This window comes from Hemitrygon akajei, chromosome 8 (genome assembly GCF_048418815.1).
Source record: "Hemitrygon akajei chromosome 8, sHemAka1.3, whole genome shotgun sequence".
Taxonomy (NCBI): Eukaryota; Metazoa; Chordata; class Chondrichthyes; order Myliobatiformes; family Dasyatidae; genus Hemitrygon; species Hemitrygon akajei.
In genome coordinates this window covers 2,676,450-2,695,664 of record NC_133131.1, presented here as the reverse complement: position 1 = coordinate 2,695,664, position 19,215 = coordinate 2,676,450, and the positions used below count along the sequence as shown (strand labels likewise).

Below are 19,215 nucleotides of genomic sequence, written 5' to 3'. Positions count from 1 at the left end.
TCTGTGCTGTACTTTGCAATGATTATGACTCTAGTCCTGGCAATCTTCTCTGCACTCTTTCCAGTTTAATTACATCTTTCCTATAACAGAATGACCAGAACATAATGTAGTATTCCAAGTATGGATGGCACTAAAATTGGTGTTACAGTGGACAGTGATTAAACATATAAATTACAATGAGTCAGTGGACTGAAGAATGGCAGACCGAATTTGGTAAGACTTGCATAGTCAATGTTTGGGCTCTGAGGACTGTCGTAGAACAGAGAGACAAAGAAGTGCAGGAATATTGTTCTTTGAAAATTGTGATAGAGGTAGATGGGATGGTGAAGCACTGGACACAACACATGACTGCAGCAGATTTTCAGGTGAAATGTTGCCTCACCTGCAAGGACTATTTGGGGCACTACATGGAGGTGAGGGAGAAGGTGCATGGGCAGGCGTAGCAGTGAGGCTGCATTCAGGGATAAATGCCTGGAGGGAAGAATGGACAAGGGAATAGTGGAATTCCACATATACCCACTATCCACTCCACATCACCCCTCCCTTTCCTCCATATTTCCCCTTCCCTCCCTCCACATTCCATTCCACATCTCCCACTCCCTCCACATCGTTTCACATCTCTTCCTCCATTCCACATCTCCCCTCCCTCCACACTCCATTCTACATCTCCTCTTATTCCACACTCAATTCCATATCTCCCCCTCCCTCCACACTCTATTCCACATTTCTCCTCCCTTCCTTCCACAGTCCATTCCCCATCTGACCTTCCCTTCCCTCCCTCCAAACTCCACACCTCCCCTTCCTCCACACTCCACTCCACAGTTCCTATCCCTCCACATCGCCCCTCTCCTCCCTCCACACTGCATTACATACTGTATGTCCTTTCCTCAACCTACCGACCTCGCCACCGGGCTCCGCTTGCCGGGTTTTGGTTTTGTCCCGCGTCGTTGGCTGCACTGCGAGCGGGGAGGTTGTGCCGCGCAGTCGCAGTTCGCGGATTGCTGACGGTGTCACGGGCGGGGAGCGGTCGGGGTCAGACTGTCGGAGTGATACTAGCCCTGGGCCCTGGTTTGCAGACGGTGCAAGGCGAGTGAGCATTGGAAGGGTAGACGGACTGATAGCCGGACTGACCGAGTTATCGGCGGGCACTGAAGGGGAAGCAGGGAGCGGTGGCCTGAAGCTGCGCTCTGCGCAAGATGGCGGCGCGGGGTTAGAGTCGGACTGGTGGCTAGAGCACGGCCGGTGAGTACTGGTGCCGAGGGCCACGGGCATCGTGGGATATCGGGACTGAATCGTGACAGACAGGCTGGAGGACTAGGCCTAGGGCCGAGCCCGAACCCCAGGCGGTTGTAGTTAATGGGTAGGCCGTATGGCCTGAGAGAGTGGGCACAGCCGATGCGAGGACGTCTGGGCGTCTCTGGCAGGGGAGTCGCAGTACAAAATATGTTGGAAATACTTATTCCACACGCCAACCTTTTGCCTTCTTGTTTTCGCGAGTGCTGGGCTACAGATGTTTTCAGAACCTGGTATTCATGTTCTCTCACTCTCGCCGCCACCTATTTTTTTTTGTCAGGAAGTCTGTATTGTGTGGAGAAAACATTTCTGATATAAGTATGAATGTTCAAATAACATATAAATATTATAACGAATAATAGTGGGTTATGTTGCTCCTCGTGCCTGCTCTGTTATCATTATTTCTCTATGTCCTAAATTTAGCTCTTAGAAGTTGAATGTTATAAAAGCACCCAGGAAGATGGTTCATGGACCTTGTAAGAAATTCCTCTGTCCCATTGCGATTTCCTCACAGATTAGAGTTTGGAGTGTGAGGGAACGATATCCTTGTATCCTTTTCAAATAACTTGTGTTTTTTTTTGTTACAACTCGTTCATTTTCCATACTTCATGTTCTGACTTTTTATTTTCGTAAATAATGCAATGAAGTTATGGAAGATGTCGAGAGTAGATTTGTGCATTGGATTTATCCTTTGGCCTGCAATATCAACCAGGATGAAATGTTTTTCCCCAGCACAGAGTATAGAAAGTTGGAATTGTACCAGATTTTGAGGTTGTGTTTGGCATAATGTTGCTTCAGAAATGTTCAGTTTTGGTTACCATCAAGTTCAAAAGAATGCAGAGGAGATTTATGATGTTTCCGGGAAATGGACTGAGTTATGGAGGTTGGGATTTTTTTTTCATTGGAGCATAGGAGAATGACAAGTGATATTATAGAAGTATATAAGAGGGGCATAGATAGGGTGAATGCACACATTCTCCTTGAATTTGGGATCAAGATCTTGAAAGCCTTGGTTAATGCCCAAGTTCTTGATATGTTAAGAGGGAAGAGATTTAATGGGGCCCTGAGGGGTAATTTTTTTTTGTTTCCCCCACACAGGGTGGTGAGTATATAGAATGAGTTGTAAGAGGAAGTGGTTGAGGCAGTTACATTAACAACATTTAATAAAACTTGGGTACCTGGATAGGAAATATTTAGAGCAGAGGTTCTTAACTTTTTTATGCCGTGGACCTCTACCAGTAGCAGAGGGATATGGTCCAGGCACATGCCGATGGGAATCTCAGTGGGCATGGAGCACTTGGGCTAAAGGGCCTGTTTCCATGCATTATGCCAAGAACTGAAGTCACATTCTATTCAATGTTGCTTCAAAAATGTCAGCTGACCTGTCCTGAAGTAGAGTACTGAACCTTCTGGGGCAGTTATAACCTCTTATAGAGAAAAAGGTAAAAGTTGTATGCGTTGGTCAAGTTTTGGACCCACCAAAACACTGCACAATTGCAGTAACATTCTATTTTTTTTAAAAAAAATTCCATCCTTTTGTATTAAAAGCTGACTCAACATTTGGTTTTGTTTGTATGCTTATCTAAATATTATTTTTGTTGTGATGGGTAGAGAAACAATTACTGGAAATATTGATCAACTCTGGCACCATCTGTGGAGGGACAAACTGAGTTAATTTGGATTGTTGACCAAGTATCACAATTTTGGCATTTATTTATAAGAGAATTCACACTTCCTGTGTTCTTTTTCTTTTAAAACATTTATTTCACAATTAAAGTAACAGGACTTGCGGGACTGATTTTTTTAAATATGTATTTGTCATGTGATTACATACAGCTATCTGCCAGTAAGTGGCAATCATGTATTTATTTAAACACCACCTGTATCTCAAGGATCAAATAAAAATATCTCCAGACTTGCCATATTCTGCTGGGAATGGTGATGGGCTTGCGAATAGCTAACTGGAAACAGATCACAGAACATCTACATCCTGAGGATTGGTAGGGTCTAGCATGAGAGAGAGAAAAGACAAGAATAAGGCATTTGAAATCACATTTAGCCAAATGCTAAGTTGATGATTCACCTGTGTTTCCTCCTAAGATCTTCAGCCAAAGTTAATCCACTGCATGTGATAGCAAGAAATTGCTTAGGGTACTTGGTGTAGTAAAAGCTAGGGGATTGGACAACGTTGCTTTATTTTTGTCATGTATATTAAGATAACAGTGAAAAACTTTTCATAAACATAAGGGAAGTCTGTAGATACTGGAAATCCAAAGCAACACACACAAAATGCTGGAGGAACAGGCATCTATGGAAATAAATAAATAATTGACATTTCGGGCCGAGACCCTTCTTCAGGACTGGAAAGGAAGGGGAAAGATGCCAGAATAAAAAGGTGGGGGGAGGGGAACGAGGATAGCTAGAATGTGATAGGTAAGGTCAGGTGGATAGGAAAGACTGGAGAGGAAGGAGTCTGATAGAAGAGGAGAGTAGACCATAGGAGAAAGGGAAGGAGTGGACCCAGGGAGTCCTGAAGAATGGGTCTTGGCCCAAAATGTTGACTGTTTACTCTTTTCCATAGATGCTGTCTGGCCAGCTGAGTTCCTTCAGCATTTTGTGTGTGATGCCAGGGGAGGTGATAGGCAGGTGAGCAGAGGTAAGAAGCTAGTGTGGGGAATAGAAGAAGAGAGGAAAGGGAGGGAAATTTTCTTACTGGAAGGAGAAATCAATATTCATGGCAACAGGTTAGAGGCTACCCAGATGGAATATAAGGTGTTGCTCCTCCACCCTAAAGGTAGCCTTATCTTGACACATGAGGAAGCCATGGACTGGCATGTCAGAATAGGAATTAGAATTAAAATGTTTGGCCATTGGATTGTTCTGCTTTTGATGGATGGAGTGAAACGTGCTCAACAAAGCAGTCCCCCAAATTACAGCAGATCTCACTAATATAGAGGAGGACACATTGGGTGCATTAGATGCAATAAACGATTCCAACAGATTTGCAGGTGAAGTGTTGCCTCACCTTGAAGAGCTGTTTGGGGTCGTGATTGGAAGTGATGGAGGAGGTGAATGGTCAGGTGTAGCACATTGACCGCTTGCAGGGATAAGTATCGGGAGAGAGATAAGTGGGGGGCAACGAATAGACGGGAATCAGGGAGCAATCCCTGCAGAAAGTGGAGGTGGGGGATAAAGATACTGTATGTTTGGTGGTAAGATCCTTTTGGAGATGACGGAAGTTGAGAGGATAGTGTGTTGGATGCGGAGGCTTATGGGGTGGTAGGTAAGGACAAGAAGAACTCCATCACTGTTAAGGTGGTGGGAAAATAGGCTGAGCGCAGATGTTTGGGAAATGGAGGTGATGTGGGTGAGGGTAGCATCAATGGTGGAGGAAGGAAAGTCTTGTTCTTTGGAGGAGGATGTCCTGGAAAGGAAGGCCACAACCCGGGAATAAATACAGCAGAGACGAAGGAACTGTGAAAAGTGAATAGTGTTTTTACAGGGATCAGGGTGGGAAGAGGTATAGTCAAGAAAGCCATGCAAATTGGTAGATTTATAAAAGATGTCGGTTGACAGTTTGTCTCTAGAGATGGAGACAGATGGAAAAAGGGAAGAGAGCTGTTAGAAATGAACCAAGTGAATTTAAGGGAAGGGTGGAAGTTAAAGACAATATTGTTGAAATTGGCAAGCTCAGCATGGATGCATGAAGCAGCACCAATTCAGTCATCAATGTAGCAGAGGAAGAGTTGGGGAGTATAATCAGGGAAGGCGTTGAATGTGCACTGTTCTACATAACTTACAAAGAGGTAGGTATAGCTGAGGTCAATGCAAGTGACCATGGCTACCTTTGAGTCTGGAGAAAGTCGGAGGAGCCAAAGGAAAAATTGTTGAGGGTGAGGACCAATTCTGCCTGGTGGTGGAATGGAACTGGTTGGTTCTTTTAAAACCAAGTTTAAAGCTTTTTTGTTTGCCATTCAGAGATCATTCCATGAATAAGTATACCAGGGTGGTAGAAAGAAGAACAAAATGCGGAATGTGTTACAGTTGCAGAGAAAATATAATGCAAGTAGAAAGTGTATTCCAAATGAAGAATTGAAGAATTCAGCTTTGGAACTATCTGTAATTCTGGCCAAGCTGTTCCAATAGAGACCACAGTGCCACCTACTCAGCAATATGTCCCGGTTATGTCAGGTTCATAAAAGGCAGGAGAAATTCAATCTGGTTAATTTTTACTGAAACAGTCATCTTGTACTCATCAGCTAAAGGATAGAAGACATCATTAATGGTGGTCTGCTGTATAAATTGGCTCTGTAACAGAGTCATAAACAGTTTGACTTTTGCTAAGTTTACATGGCTCCAAACCACATCATTGCCTTCTGAAGGGACATTAAGCAGAAATGTTCACTATGTTCAATTTCCACAGAAGCTGCATGACCTGTAGCAATTTCTATTTTTATTTCAGATTTCTAGTATCTGCATTTTTTGGACTTTTCACATCAGAATCTTGATCCAAACAGGACCAAATTTCTGAATTCCAAGATGAAGATATCTGTGTTTGACAAAAAAAGTATTAGACCAAGTGATACCAGGAGCTTTAATACTACCAAAGTCAATGGGTGTCAAATGGATATCTCGCCTTGCAGCTATATCATGTATTGTGGTTTTGAAGGTTAGAATCCTAGCATCAATACGTTATATTGGAAATCCCCCACAACACAGAAACAGGTCCTTGGGTCAAACTTGTCCGTGCTGACAGAGTTGCTTTCTTGAGTTAGTCCTATTTATCAGATTTTTGGTGATACTCCTCTCAGTCATTCACCTGCTTCACCATTGACCTTCCACCATTAATTACATCAATATATGAAGAGCATGAGATTCTGCAGATGAGGGGAATAACCAGTTGACCTGTCGTGCTGAGACCCTTCATTGGAACTGGAAAGGAATGGGGCAGAAACCAAAATAAGGTGGGAGTAGTTTTCCTTGAAAAAGGAGAAGCTTCCAGGAGATATTATGGAGGGATGTAAAGTCATTAAGGAGATGTACAATATATATATAAAAAGACAGTTGAGAGCATTCAGGAAAAACTTAAACATAGCAAGTGATGGAGCTCTGGAATGCAGTACAGTGAATAACAACCTAGGCAGCTTCAATTGTCATATTAGTAAGTATTTGGAAAGAGCAAGGGAATGGGACTATTTGCATTGCTTTTGTGTTGAATCTACTTTTCACGTTGTATGTCAATGATTTGGGTGATGGAATTGATGACTTTGTGGACGATACGAAGGTACGTGAAGGGCAGGTAGTGTTGAGGAAGCAGTGAGTGCTCAGAAGACTTGGAAATATTGGGAGAATGGGTAAAGAAGTGGCAGATGGAATAGTGTAGGGAAGTGTATGGTCATGCACTTCGGAAGAAGGAATAAAAATGTAGACTATTTTATAAATGGTGAGAAAATCTAAAAATCAGAGGTGCAAAGGGAATTGGAAGTCCTTGTGTGGGAATCCCCAAAGATTAACTTGCAGGTTGTGTCATTGGCAAGGAAGGTAAATGCAATGTTAGCATTCATTTTGAGAGGGCTAGAGTGTAAGAGTAAGGATGTAATGCTGAGGCTTTATAAGGAGTAGGTCAGACCATACGTGAGGTTATTGTGTGCACTTTTGAGTCCCTTATCAAAGAGAACATATGCTGGCATTGGAGAGGGTCTGGGGGAGGTTCATAAGTGTGATTCAAGGAATGAAAGGGTTCACGTATGAGGAGCATTTGATGGCACTAGGTCTCTACTTGCGGAGTTTAGAAGAATGAGGGGAATCTCATTGAAACATTCAATATTGAATGGCCTAGATGGAGAGGATGTTTCCTGTAATGGGTGAGTCAAGGACCAGAAGGCACAGCATCAGAATAGAGGGGCATCCATTTAGAACAGAGATGAGGGGAAATTCCTTTGACCAGCAGTTGGTGAATCTGTGGGGGCCAAGTCATTGAGAATATTTAAATAGGGTTGACAGGTTTTTGATTAGGCAGTGTCAAAGTTTATGGGATGAATGCAGGAGAATAAATTGTAGAGGGATAATAGCCATGATAGAATGACGCCAAGATTCAATGAGCCGAATGACCTAATCCTACTCCTATGTTTTATGGTCTAATTTGGGCTGTTTGTGGAAGTTGAGAGGAGATCCAGTTGAAGTTTATTAGATTATGAGAGGCATAGATGGAGTAGATAGTCAATATCTTTTTCTTCCCGGTATCAAAATCTCTAATACCAGAGGCCATGAATTTAAATTGAAATGGAGTAAATACAAAGGAGATATGCTAGGCAACACACACAAAATGCTGGTGGAACACAGCAGGTCAGGCAGCATCTATAGGGAGAAGCACTGTTGACGTTTCAGGCCGAGACCCTTCGTCAGGACTGATGAATGCTAGGCAGGTCTTTTTACACAGAGGTGGGTGCCTGAAATTTGCTGTCAGGAATGGTAGTGGAAGCAATATGATACAGTTGTGTAGGCACATAAATGTGTAGAGACTGGAGGGTTATGGGTCTTGTGTTAGGAAAAGGGTGAGTTTAGTTAGATTTTTAAATTGCTAATTTAATTAGCACAACACCGTAGGCTGAAGGGCCTGTTAATGTGTTGTACTATTCTATTTTCCATTGGGTATTTCCCCTGCCTCATCCTCATTAATGGTGAATACTGATGAGAAATACTCTTTGGATCTCATATATGCTCCATGCATAGATTGCCTCCTCAGTCCCTGAGGGGACCTACTCCTTCCTGGGCCACTCTTCCTGACTTTTATATACAAAGAGCACTACAGCACAGAAGTGGGCCCTTTAACCCATCTATTCCATGCCAAAATGTTATTCTGCCTAATCCCAACAATCCACACCTGAACCATAGGCCTCCATACCCCTCCCATCCATGTACTTATCCAAATGTCTAAATCGAACCCTCAATCACCACTTCCTGTGGCAGTTCACTCCACACTTGCACCACTCTGAGTGAAGAGTTCCCTTTCATGTTCCCTTTAAACATTTCACCTTTTATCCTTAACCCGTGACCTGTAGTTCTAGTCTTGCCTAACCTCAGTGGAAAAAGCCTGCTTGCATTGACTTTGTGTATACACCCCTCATAATTTTGTATACCTCTATCAAATCGTCCCTCATTCTTCTACACTCCAGGGAATGATGTCATAACCCATTCAACCTTTGAATTTTTCCTAACCCACCATTGAGCACATGTATACAAAGCATTGTCAGGAAAGCAGCATCAATTCATTATCAGCAATGCGTGTCATGCTTTTTTCTTGCTACTACCATCAGGACAAAGCTACCAGAGCCGCAGGACTCTCACCACCAATTTCAGGAGCAGTTATTACCCTTCAACCATCAGGCTCTTGAACCAAAGGGGATGAATTCACTTGCCTCATCATTGAAATGTTCCCATAACCTATGGACTCTTTGACTAATGTTCTTGATATTTATGTGTTTATTATTTCTTTCTTTTTATATTTACACAGTTTGCTGTCTTTTCATACTGTTTGAATACCCAAGTTGGTGTGGTCTTTCATGGATCCTGTTATGGTCATTATTCTATTGTGGATTTATTGAGTATGCTCACAAGAGAATGAATATTATGTTGCATATGTACTTTGATAATAAGTTTACTTTGAACTTACCCTATAACTCAGGTCTTTGAGTCTAGCAACATCCTTGTAAATTTTCTCTGCTCTTTCAGTCTTATTGGAATCTTTCCTATAAGTAAGTAACCAAAACTGCACACAATACTTCAAAATCGGCCTCTCCAATATCTTATCCAACTTCAACATAACATCTCAACTCTATTTTTGACAAATGATTGTTTCACTGTCTGCTGCTGCATTTTTCTCAGTCCAGTTTTCCTGCAAAGCAAAACCTCGCAAGTATACTGGCCTTCTTCCTGTTCAGGAGCTAGCTATCTTTTTTGCATAGGTCACCCTATCCCAAAGTGATCTGAAAGATTCAAAAGCCTGAAGTCCTTCCTCCTGTGCAATCTGTCCTACCTTCCTTGTTCTCATATTTAATGGCATGTGGCACTGGATGTAGGCAATATCTGTAGGGTTGTAAACTCCGTACTTGAGAGTAAAAAAATTTAAATTATAACCTTAGTAATCCTGCTTTTCAAATTTCCACTGAATTCCCTAAATTCCCTTATAGGAATACAACACTTTTCTTATCGGTGTGATTAGTATAAACATGGACTTTAATCTCTGACTGCTCATCCTGCTTGTCATACAGTACAGAAATAGGTCTTTTGGCCTATTACGTCCCTGCAAACCATCAAGCACCTATTTAATATGAATCTCATTTAGCAGCGCTCAATCATGTTTGCGCACATTGTTGATTATTTTGAAGACTTGCCGCTAACATCATTTAGAAAATGCGTTCTAGATTTCAACCACTCTCCCAAGGAATAAGGTAGCACTGCAGCTCCTGTACTATTTAATCTCTGGTGCCTATTGATTAATTATTAATGGATAAATTAATAAATATATATAAAGCACAAGCATGATTTTGATATAATTTATAAATTGCTAACCACATTTTTTAGTGGGTTCATTGAGTTTATGTAGAAGATGTTTGTAGAACTTGTATCACCAGAATGTTGTGTACTTATTGTGCTTGCTACGTATTTGATACATGGGGGTGGAACATATGAATGATAGGGCCCTAGGGAATACTGAGGAACCTTGGGTGTACAGGTCCAAAGATGGTAGGTAGGTGAAGTTATACATGATACTGGACGTAATTAGCCTGAGCATGGAATACAAAAGCAGAGAGTTCTCGGTACAATATTAAAAAAAGTTTTCTTAGCCACATTTGCAATACTGTGTGTCGATCTGGTTGCCATGCTCCAGAAAAGACGTGATTGGACTGGAAAAAGTACTGAGACAGTTTCCTTACATAGAAAATTTCTATTGAGAGAAGAGACTGGTTAGTGTGGGCTTTTTTACCTTGGAGCTGGGGTGGGTGAGTGAGTGTGTGATTGCCTGATCAAGCTAAAATTACAAATGGCATAGCTGGGATAGATTGTAAGAAACATTACCTCATAGAAATTAAGTCTAAGATAAGGTATTCTCAAAACATTTGAAAAGCATCTGGACAAGCACATGAATCACCAAGGCAAAGGAAGCTGAGAGTCAATACTAGGAGAATTTCATTCATATAGATGGCCAGCATAAGTATGGTCTGGTGAGGGGTGTTTGTGCTTCTGTGTATTCGCCAGTCAGAGCAATAGTCAATTATTGAGAGTAGTTTCTAATGGTAGGAGATGGTTGGTAAATGAAGAATGATCTACAAACATCAGCTGAAGTGGAGCTTGTGGCTGATTGTTAATTCTTTTTTTTTTCAGGTGTTTCTCTAGAAAAATGGTGACATGGTGGCTTGATTTGCAGGGTGCACTGAATGACTGACTCTCCAAAAAATGTCAAGTTCGGGTTACCCCTCAGGTCAAGGTCCCTTTGGTACGGATGCAACCCGTTACCCAGCTCACACAATTCAATACACCTTCTCCAGTAACAGACATCAACAGGTAGGTTAAGGTTTAGTCTGGAGCAGCAGCTGATTTGTTTTTTTGTATTCTATTTGCTGCTTTCATATTCAGTTAATGTAGGATACTGAACAGCTCTGTTATTTGGCATGTGCTGAACTTGAAAGGTGCCAGTTAACTTAATTTGCCTGTTAATCCATTGTGAACTTCTCTAAAATTTGGCTTTGGCTGACAATGGACTGCTGCTTTGGAAGTGCTAGTTACAGGAGGAAACCAGTTAAAGTTGTGCTGTGTAACTGAGAGTTTATTTGTATACTTTACTGTCATGCTGATTAACTACTTGTTGCTTTGATGGTGTATCAGCATTATGAACAAATTAATATGGGACAGTAAGAGGAAGAGAGAACAGAGGCAAATGGTGTCTATGCCTGTGCCAAAGCAGTGAGATGGGGGGGAGGGTGTAGAGGACTAGGGGTGGCATGTATGTGTAGCCTCCGTGTCCCCAGTTTACCCCCGTTCGACTAGGGTGAACCGCCATAGCCCCGCCAGTAGAACAATATTTCGGTGTAAATACAGTGTATTGCCCCCCAGTACAGGCAATACACCCAAAAGCGAGTAATTAATTGCAACTTTATAGTTATTTCTTAGTGATGGGTTAGTAGAAACAGATAACCTAAAGGCGCCAAACATTACTGGTACTGAGAGTCCTGCATTTGTACATGGTGATAGAGGATGCAAGAAGTTGGGAGCAGAGTTAGGTTACTAAGTTCCTGGTGGATGATCATAGCTCATTTGTATCAACTAGTCATGGTCTAGTTCCCCATGGCTGTCAATTCCTCAATCCCTCAAAATTCTATTTTATCTTTGCATACCCCTATTGATTTAGCATACTTAAAAAAAAATCTGGTGGAAAATATTTTAGAGATTCACTACTTCGCAAACATAAATTTCCAAACCCCTCTATTTTGAACAATCATCATCTTATTTTGAAACCATGTCCCCTCACTTGAATCTTTCCCAATAGAAGAAATCTATCATATAGCTATACAGCACTGAAATGTGCCCTTCAGACCATCCTGTCCATTTTGATCACGATGTCTGTATTAATCCCATTTGCTTGCATGAACTTGTATCCCAATTGGGCTTGCTGCTTTATTACCCACTTTGCTGTTTAGATGTTGTAATTATAATGCCTCAATGACTTACTCTGGCAGCTTGTTGCGTATACCACTACCCTCTCTCTGTGTGGAAAACATGTCATTTAAACTTCCTTTAAGATCCTCCATTCTCAGCTTAAATGTGCACCTTCCATTTTTTTTTACTCCCCTGCCCTGGGAAAACAACTCTGATTATCTCTCCTATTTATTTTTCTCAAAATGTTATATATATCTCTAAGGTCACTTGTCAGCAGAACCAGGCACAATACTTTTTAAGTGCAGTTTGACCAACGTGATGTTCAATTACAATTTGACATCCCAACTCTTGTACTCAGTGCCATAAAACAGTGGTCCCCAACCACCGGGCTGTGGACCAGTACCGGGCTGCAAAGCATGTGCTACCGGGTCGTGAGGAAACTTTATGATATGACGATATGAGTCAACTGCACCTTTCCTCATTCCCTGTCACACCCACTGTTGAACTTGAACGCACGCGAAGTCATCAGTCGGTCATTAACCTAACCCTAACCCTAACCTGCAACTACTCGAGTAAAAAACAAACGTCACTTGAGAGTTTCTTTGAAAGAGGCGGTAGGAGACATAAAAGGCCTAACAATGATGATAACGCAGAGACAGCTGAGGCCAAAACTGCAGAAGAAAAGAAAGCTTCCTTCAACAGAAAATACGACGAGTCGTACATAAAATATGGCTTTAATGCAACCGGTGACTCGCACGCTTCAAGGCCCCTGTGTGTGATATGTGGAGACAAGCTGTCTAATGAGGCAATGAAGCCCTCAAAACTGCTTTGACACCTTGAGATCAAGCACCCTGCACTTAAAGACAAACCCGTTGAGTTTTTTGAGCGGAAAAAATGTGAGCAAGCGGAACAGAAGCCAGTGCTGATAGCCACCACCTCCACAAATGCTGCTGCTCTGAGAGAGTCATACTTAGTGGCTACCCATATTGCTAAAGCTAAGAAGACTTTCACTGTTCTGACTGCTGCCAAGGACATGTGCCGTGAGCTGTTGGGAAAAGCTGCAGCTAATAAGATGGAAACATGAGGAAATCTGCAGATGCTGGAAATTCAAACAACACACACAAAATGCTGGTGGAACACAGCAGGCCAGGCAGCATCTATAAGGAGAAGCACTGTCGCTGTTTTGGGCCGAGACCCTTGAACAGGACTAACTGAAGGGAAAGATAGTAAGAGATTTGAAAGTACTGGAGGGAGGGGGAAATGCGAAATGATAGGAGAAGACCAGAGGGTGTGGGATGAAGCTAAGAGCTGGAAAGGTGATTGGCGAAAGTGATACAGAGCTGGAGAAGGGAAAGGATCATGGGACGGGAGGCCTCGGGAGAAAGAAAGGGGGGGGGGAGCACCAGAGGGAGATGGAGAACAGGCAGAGTGATGGGCAGAGAGAGAGGAAAAAAAACAAACAACTAAATATGTCAAGGATGGGGTAAGAAGGGGAGGAGGGGCATTAACGGATGTTAGAGGTTAATGTTCATGCTATCAGGTTGGAGGCTACCCAGCCGGTATATAAGGTGTTGTTCCTCCAACCTGAGTTTGGATTCATTTTGACAGTAGAGGAGGCCATGGATAGACATATCAGAATGGGAATGGGACGTGGAATTAAAATATGTGGCCACTGGGTGATCCTGCTTTCTCTGGCAGACCTAGCGTAGGTGTTCAGCAAAACGGTCTCCCAGTCTGTGTCGGGTCTCACCAATATATAAAAGACCACACCAGGAGCACCGGACGCAGTATACCACACCAGCCGACTCACAGGTGAAGTGTCGCCTCACCTGGAAGTACTGTCTGGGGCCCTGAATGGTGGTGAGGGAGGAAGTGTAAGGGCAGGTGTAGCACTTGTTCCGCTTACAAGGATAAGTGCCAGGAGGGAGATCGGTGGGAAGTGATGGGGGGGAACGAATGGACAAGGGAGTCGCATAGGGAGCAATCCCTACGGAAAGCAGAGGGGGGGGGGGGGAGGGAAAGATGTGCTTGGTAGTGGGATCCCGTTGATAAGATGGCACAGGTTTCCCTTTCAACTACCACAGTTTCAAGGAGAATCGATGACATAGTGGAGGACATCGAAGCACAGCTGTTGGAACGGCTTAACGAGTCACCATGATATGCTAGCCAGGTCGACGAGTCTACCACTGTCGACAACAAGACAATACTGCTGGTTTATGTGCGATATATATTTCAAGACAATGTGCACGAGTATATGTTGTGTGCACTGCTGCTATCAACTAACACAACTGGGGCAGAACTATTCAAGTCTTTGAATGACTACATGTCAGGCAAACTGGACTGGTCATTCTGTGTTGGAATATGCACAGACGGGGCTGTGGCTATGACTGGACGGCTATCTGGTTTCACTATCCTAGTCAAAGAGGTTGCTTCTGAATGCCAGTCCACACACTGTCATATGCAGGGAAATGCTGGCTAGCCAAAAAATGACACCCGATCTTATTGAGTGACGTTGTTGAAGTTATCAATCACATCAAAGCAAAAGCCTTTAACTTACGTCTGTTTGAGCAGCTTTGCGAGGAAATGGATGCAGAGCACAAACACCTCTTACACACTGAAATGAGGTGGCTATCAAGGGGAGAGCCCTGGCCAGGGTTTTTGAGTTAAGAGAGCCGCTACAGAAATTTCATTCAGGAAAAAAGTCACCACTAGCAGCACACTTCAGTGACAAGGAGTGGATAGCAAAACCTGCTTATCTGTGTGACATCTTCAGCCTGCTCAATGAACTCAATTTGTCGCTTCAGGGAAGAATGACAACTGTCTTCAAGTTGGCAGATAAAGTGTCTGCTTTCAAAGCCAAACTGAAACTGTGGGGACAGCGAGTGGACAGGGGCATATTTGACATGTTCCCAACATTAGCTGGGATTTTGAGAGAGACGGAGGCTGCACCATCCTTCTCACAACTGGTGCGCAATCACCTATCTTCGCTGTCGACAGCATTCGAGCGTTACTTCCCAACTGCAAATGACCCAAGACGTGCAAAGGAATGGGTCTTTGGCCCATTTGTGAATGTCCCCGGTGAAGTATCCATGTCAACGCGGGAAGAAGATCAACTCCTCAAGCTTGCAAATGACGGTGGGCTGAAAAGTACGTTTGACAAAACGTCCCTGCTGGCATTCTGGATCAAAGTCAAGGCTGAATATCCTGAGATAGCCACAAAAGCACTGAAAATGTTGCTTCCATTTCCAACATATCTCTGCGAAGTGGGGTTTTCTGCAATGAATACAAGGAAAACTAAATTGCGGAATAGACTGGACATAAGGATCCCCCTTCGAGTAACACTGTCTCCCATCACCCCTCGGTGGGGCCGTCTTGTTGCAGGGAAACAAGCCCAGGGCTCCCACTGATTCAGACAAGGAAGATATGCGTTGTGTGTTTAATATCCGAACGTTAATTAAAATGTTATGATGCTATTGACGTAAGTGACTTATAATTGACTTGTCACTATATTCATGCGAGGAAAATATGCGCTGTGTTTAACATTAAATTCATTAGATAACCCCTTTTAGAAATGAAATTGAGTGTATAGGCAGTCCCTGGGTTACAAATGAGTTCCATTCCTGAATCCATCTTTAAGTCGGATTTGTATGCAAGTCAGAACAGGTACATCCGGTATTATTTAGCGTCAGTTAGTCAAACGTTTGTCTTAGTATATAGTATATATTTTCCTTTTCTATGCATATAAAACACTTAAGAATCATATGTATTTCAATAATTAAACCACTGTGTTGTTTAGTAATAATTGTAGCTTTCATCGGGGCAGGGCCTTTCACATACTCCATTATTCTCACTTTATCCTTTACTTGTATTCTTTAAAGTTGTTCTGACTGTTGACCGACTTGTAGCCTAAAGTTTTCCAATGACTGATGGCATTTCATCTCTTTCCAGTCGCTTTATTATTTCCACTTTATTTTCAGTCACGATCATTTTCCGTCAATGGAACAGAAAAATGCGGATTTTATGTTCTTTCGCTGAGCAGCAGTGAACCGTCTGATTGGCCTTTCGGGGTTCTCTTTAGGAATTAGTTGACTTGATCAGCATTTCTGATCTGGCTATTGTTCACGATCACACCTAATAATAAAACAAATACAGCAGCAGCTGCGGACGGGAGGTCCTCTGATCCCCCGGGTCCTAAAATCCACCCGCACTGAGACAGGTTAAATGGGACAAGAGGGGGCAGTGCTGGAAAAGGGGGGGTCAGGGTGAATCTTGCTAAGAAATATTTAAGCCAAATACAAAGTTATACACTCAACACAGTGTTAACTGCAATGACTTAAAATGGTGGACAGCGTTGTGATCCAACTTAAAATGGTGGAAGGCGTTGTCCTCCCTCCGTTTGTAAGTACGAGTTGTCCATAAGTCGGACGTTTGTAACTCAGGGACTGCCTGTATTAGCCACTTATAAGTGACTTATAGTTGACTTATCCTAAATCCTAGTCGTGATTAACATCACCACCCCACCCACCCTGTCGGCCAGTCCGCAAGAATATTGTCAATATTAAACTGGTCCACAGTGCAAAAAGAGCTGGTGACCCCTGCCATAGAAGATTAAAACATGTACCACCCGGCTCAAGGACAGCATCTGTCTAGCTGTTAAAAAACAAAAATGGATGAAAGAGTGTATGATAGAAATGAACTCTTGATCTATCAGTCTATCTCATTGCTGCTATTTGCACTTTATCTGTTCTGTACTTTCTCTGTAACTGTAACATTGTATTGGCTTTCTGTTATTGTTTTTACTTTTTTTGCTACCTTGATACATTTGTGTGACTTCAAAAAGATCCTGTGTGATTAGACTAATTCCCTATTTTTAAACTTCAACTCCATTGCAATAAAGGCTTATTTGCCATTTCCCTTCCTACTTGATACGGCTGTCTGTGTGATTCGTGCACAAGAACATCAAGGTCCTTCTGCATGTTACTTATTTACTATCTCTCTTCAGATGATAGTTTCTTCAATGCCTTTTATGATGAGACCTTAAAACACAGGAGCAGAATTAGGCCATTTGGCCTATCAAGCCTGCTCCACCATTCCATCATGTCTGATGTACTATCCCTCTCAACCCCCATTCTTCTGCCTTATCTCTGCAACCTTTGATGTCTTTACTAATCAAGAACCCATCAACCTCTGCTTTAAATATACCCAATGACTTGGCCTCCACACCTATCTGTGGCAATGAAGTCCACAGATTAACTGCCTTCTGGCTAAAGAAATTACTCATCACCTCTTTTAAAGAGATGCCCTCCTGTTCTGAGGCTGTGGCCTCCTGGTCCTCCACTGTTGCGCTATAGGATACATCCTTTCCACGGCCACTTGTCTAGTCCTTTGCCAAGTACCTGGCCTTCCATTTTCCCCACTTTAAACTCAATATACCATGATTTTGCCCACTCATTTAATCTATCTGTACTTCTGCTGGGTCCAAATATTCTCATTGCAGCATGACCCATTTTGGGTCATCAGCAAGCATGGATACTTTACACTCTGTCCCCTTTATTAACGTAAATAATTGAGAGCCAACAAAAGTATCACTTATTTTGACTTCTCTGCTGAATGAGAGGGCATGCACACACAGGTGAGGGTTGGGGTTGCAAGTCTTTTGTGATCATGGAAAGAGTAGGTGTGAGAGAGGAAGAAATATAGGGGTACTTGCATGCAGTGTCATACATAGAAGGAATGAGAGAGGTGTGGAGGGATGTGCAGGGAAGTTTGAGGGTGAGATGGGAATGGTTGTAGCATTGACAAAAGAGGGCGTTGAATGGGTGGCACAGATTATGGGTAGAGAAAGCAAGGTGGGGAGAGGGGGACTCTGATGTAGTGGGAGTAAGTTGAATTTCCACACTTTACACTTGATCTGCTAAATCATTCTCTCTCAGCCTCTTTAAATATCTGGATTCCACAGTTTGCTTTCCATCTGTCTTTGTATCAACAGGCTTTAATATAATGTATTTGATAACTTCATATTTTCATTAATTAAATAACATAGGCAGTTGATGCCCAGCACTGTGCCTGGTCATAACCCCGTTTATTCTTGCTCTCTTGCATTATTTTAATATTTCCCTATACTTGCTAACATATAATGCCCATCTTCATGAATTCTTAATGTACAAAGTTTCCTTTAGTGTGATATGTTTTTGAAGCTCAGAAATAACACATTAATTAGTTTCCTCTTTCCAAGGTACAAGTTCTTAAACATGACAAACATTCTTCCCCACAATTGGATTTTAGGCTAATGAAAATCAAATAAAACAAAATGCCGGATCTATCCAGAAGGTCAGGTGGAATGAAAAAGAACTGGGGATTCAGGTTAAAAATCCTTTTATTTAACTTCTGTTCCCATTCTGCTGATTATTTCCAGCATTTTCTGGAGTTTAGACTGTCTTTTTGGTCAGTATTTTGCTTTATGGGACTTGGTCTAATTCATTTGTTCTTCCTGCTTTTAATATTCCTTTTATACATGCAAAGACTTCTTTGGAAGAAATTTATTGTTTAGTTCAGCAGGTGTGTTGACCCTTTTATTGACTAAATTTCATTTTCTAATCTGCCATGGCCTTGATTTAATGGATACCTTGTGGATGCTTGAAACTTTGCCCTGATTTGTGTTGCAACTGTATAATTGGTCACTGGCAGGCTTGAGCCATTGGTAATAAAGTGCTAATAAAAGAAGACACGTTAATTTTAGAAAATGTTAAATATTGGAGGAGTGCAGATAAGGTAATGTAATTCTAATTTACTATACTAGATATTGAGTCTTGTAGCAGTTGTGCAAGTAGCAACAAATGGTGAAGTAAATTCATTCATCAGTGATTGCAGTGTATCTCAAATAATCAGACTCTTTCCTTTGTGTAGAATGGGCCACAGTCACTACAGAGGACTTGGGAAGGATAGCAGCAAGCACCATAAATCCAGTGAAAATATATAGCTTGGGGGGGGGGGCAATCTCCTTCAATTTGTTTGCATTTTCATATTCTAACTGGTGATCTTCAGGTACTTTAAAATCAGGAAGTGGAATATTTATTCAAGCCTTACATTTATTTGTGCTCTTCAACAGCAATATGATTGAAACTCTGAAGGAAAAGTTAAATTTTAAATATGTGAAATGGCATTTATTTTGCCTGTAGTTTTTTGCTGTTGTTTTCATATACTGGGGTAGAGCTGACAGTATTAGTATCACAAGGGGTGTGATAGAAAATTCAAAAATCTGAGGTA

General features: G+C 42.1%; 1 protein-coding gene across 13 annotated transcripts in view; it reads left to right on the top strand.

The window, feature by feature from the left end:
- ncor1 (nuclear receptor corepressor 1) overlaps positions 1-19,215 on the top strand; it is a 273,467-nt gene that overhangs the window by 6,002 nt on the left and 248,250 nt on the right. For 10 of the 13 annotated variants that reach the window (XM_073053056.1, XM_073053051.1, XM_073053049.1 and 7 more), the window contains exons 1-2: positions 986-1,242; positions 10,678-10,857. In XM_073053056.1, coding sequence (XP_072909157.1) covers positions 10,750-10,857 — 108 coding nt within the window. In that variant the 5' untranslated portion in view covers positions 986-1,242; positions 10,678-10,749. Of the gene's footprint in view, positions 1-969; positions 1,243-10,677; positions 10,858-19,215 lie in introns of those variants that run through there. The other 3 variants (XM_073053047.1, XM_073053052.1, XM_073053048.1) reach the window with 3 other exon arrangements.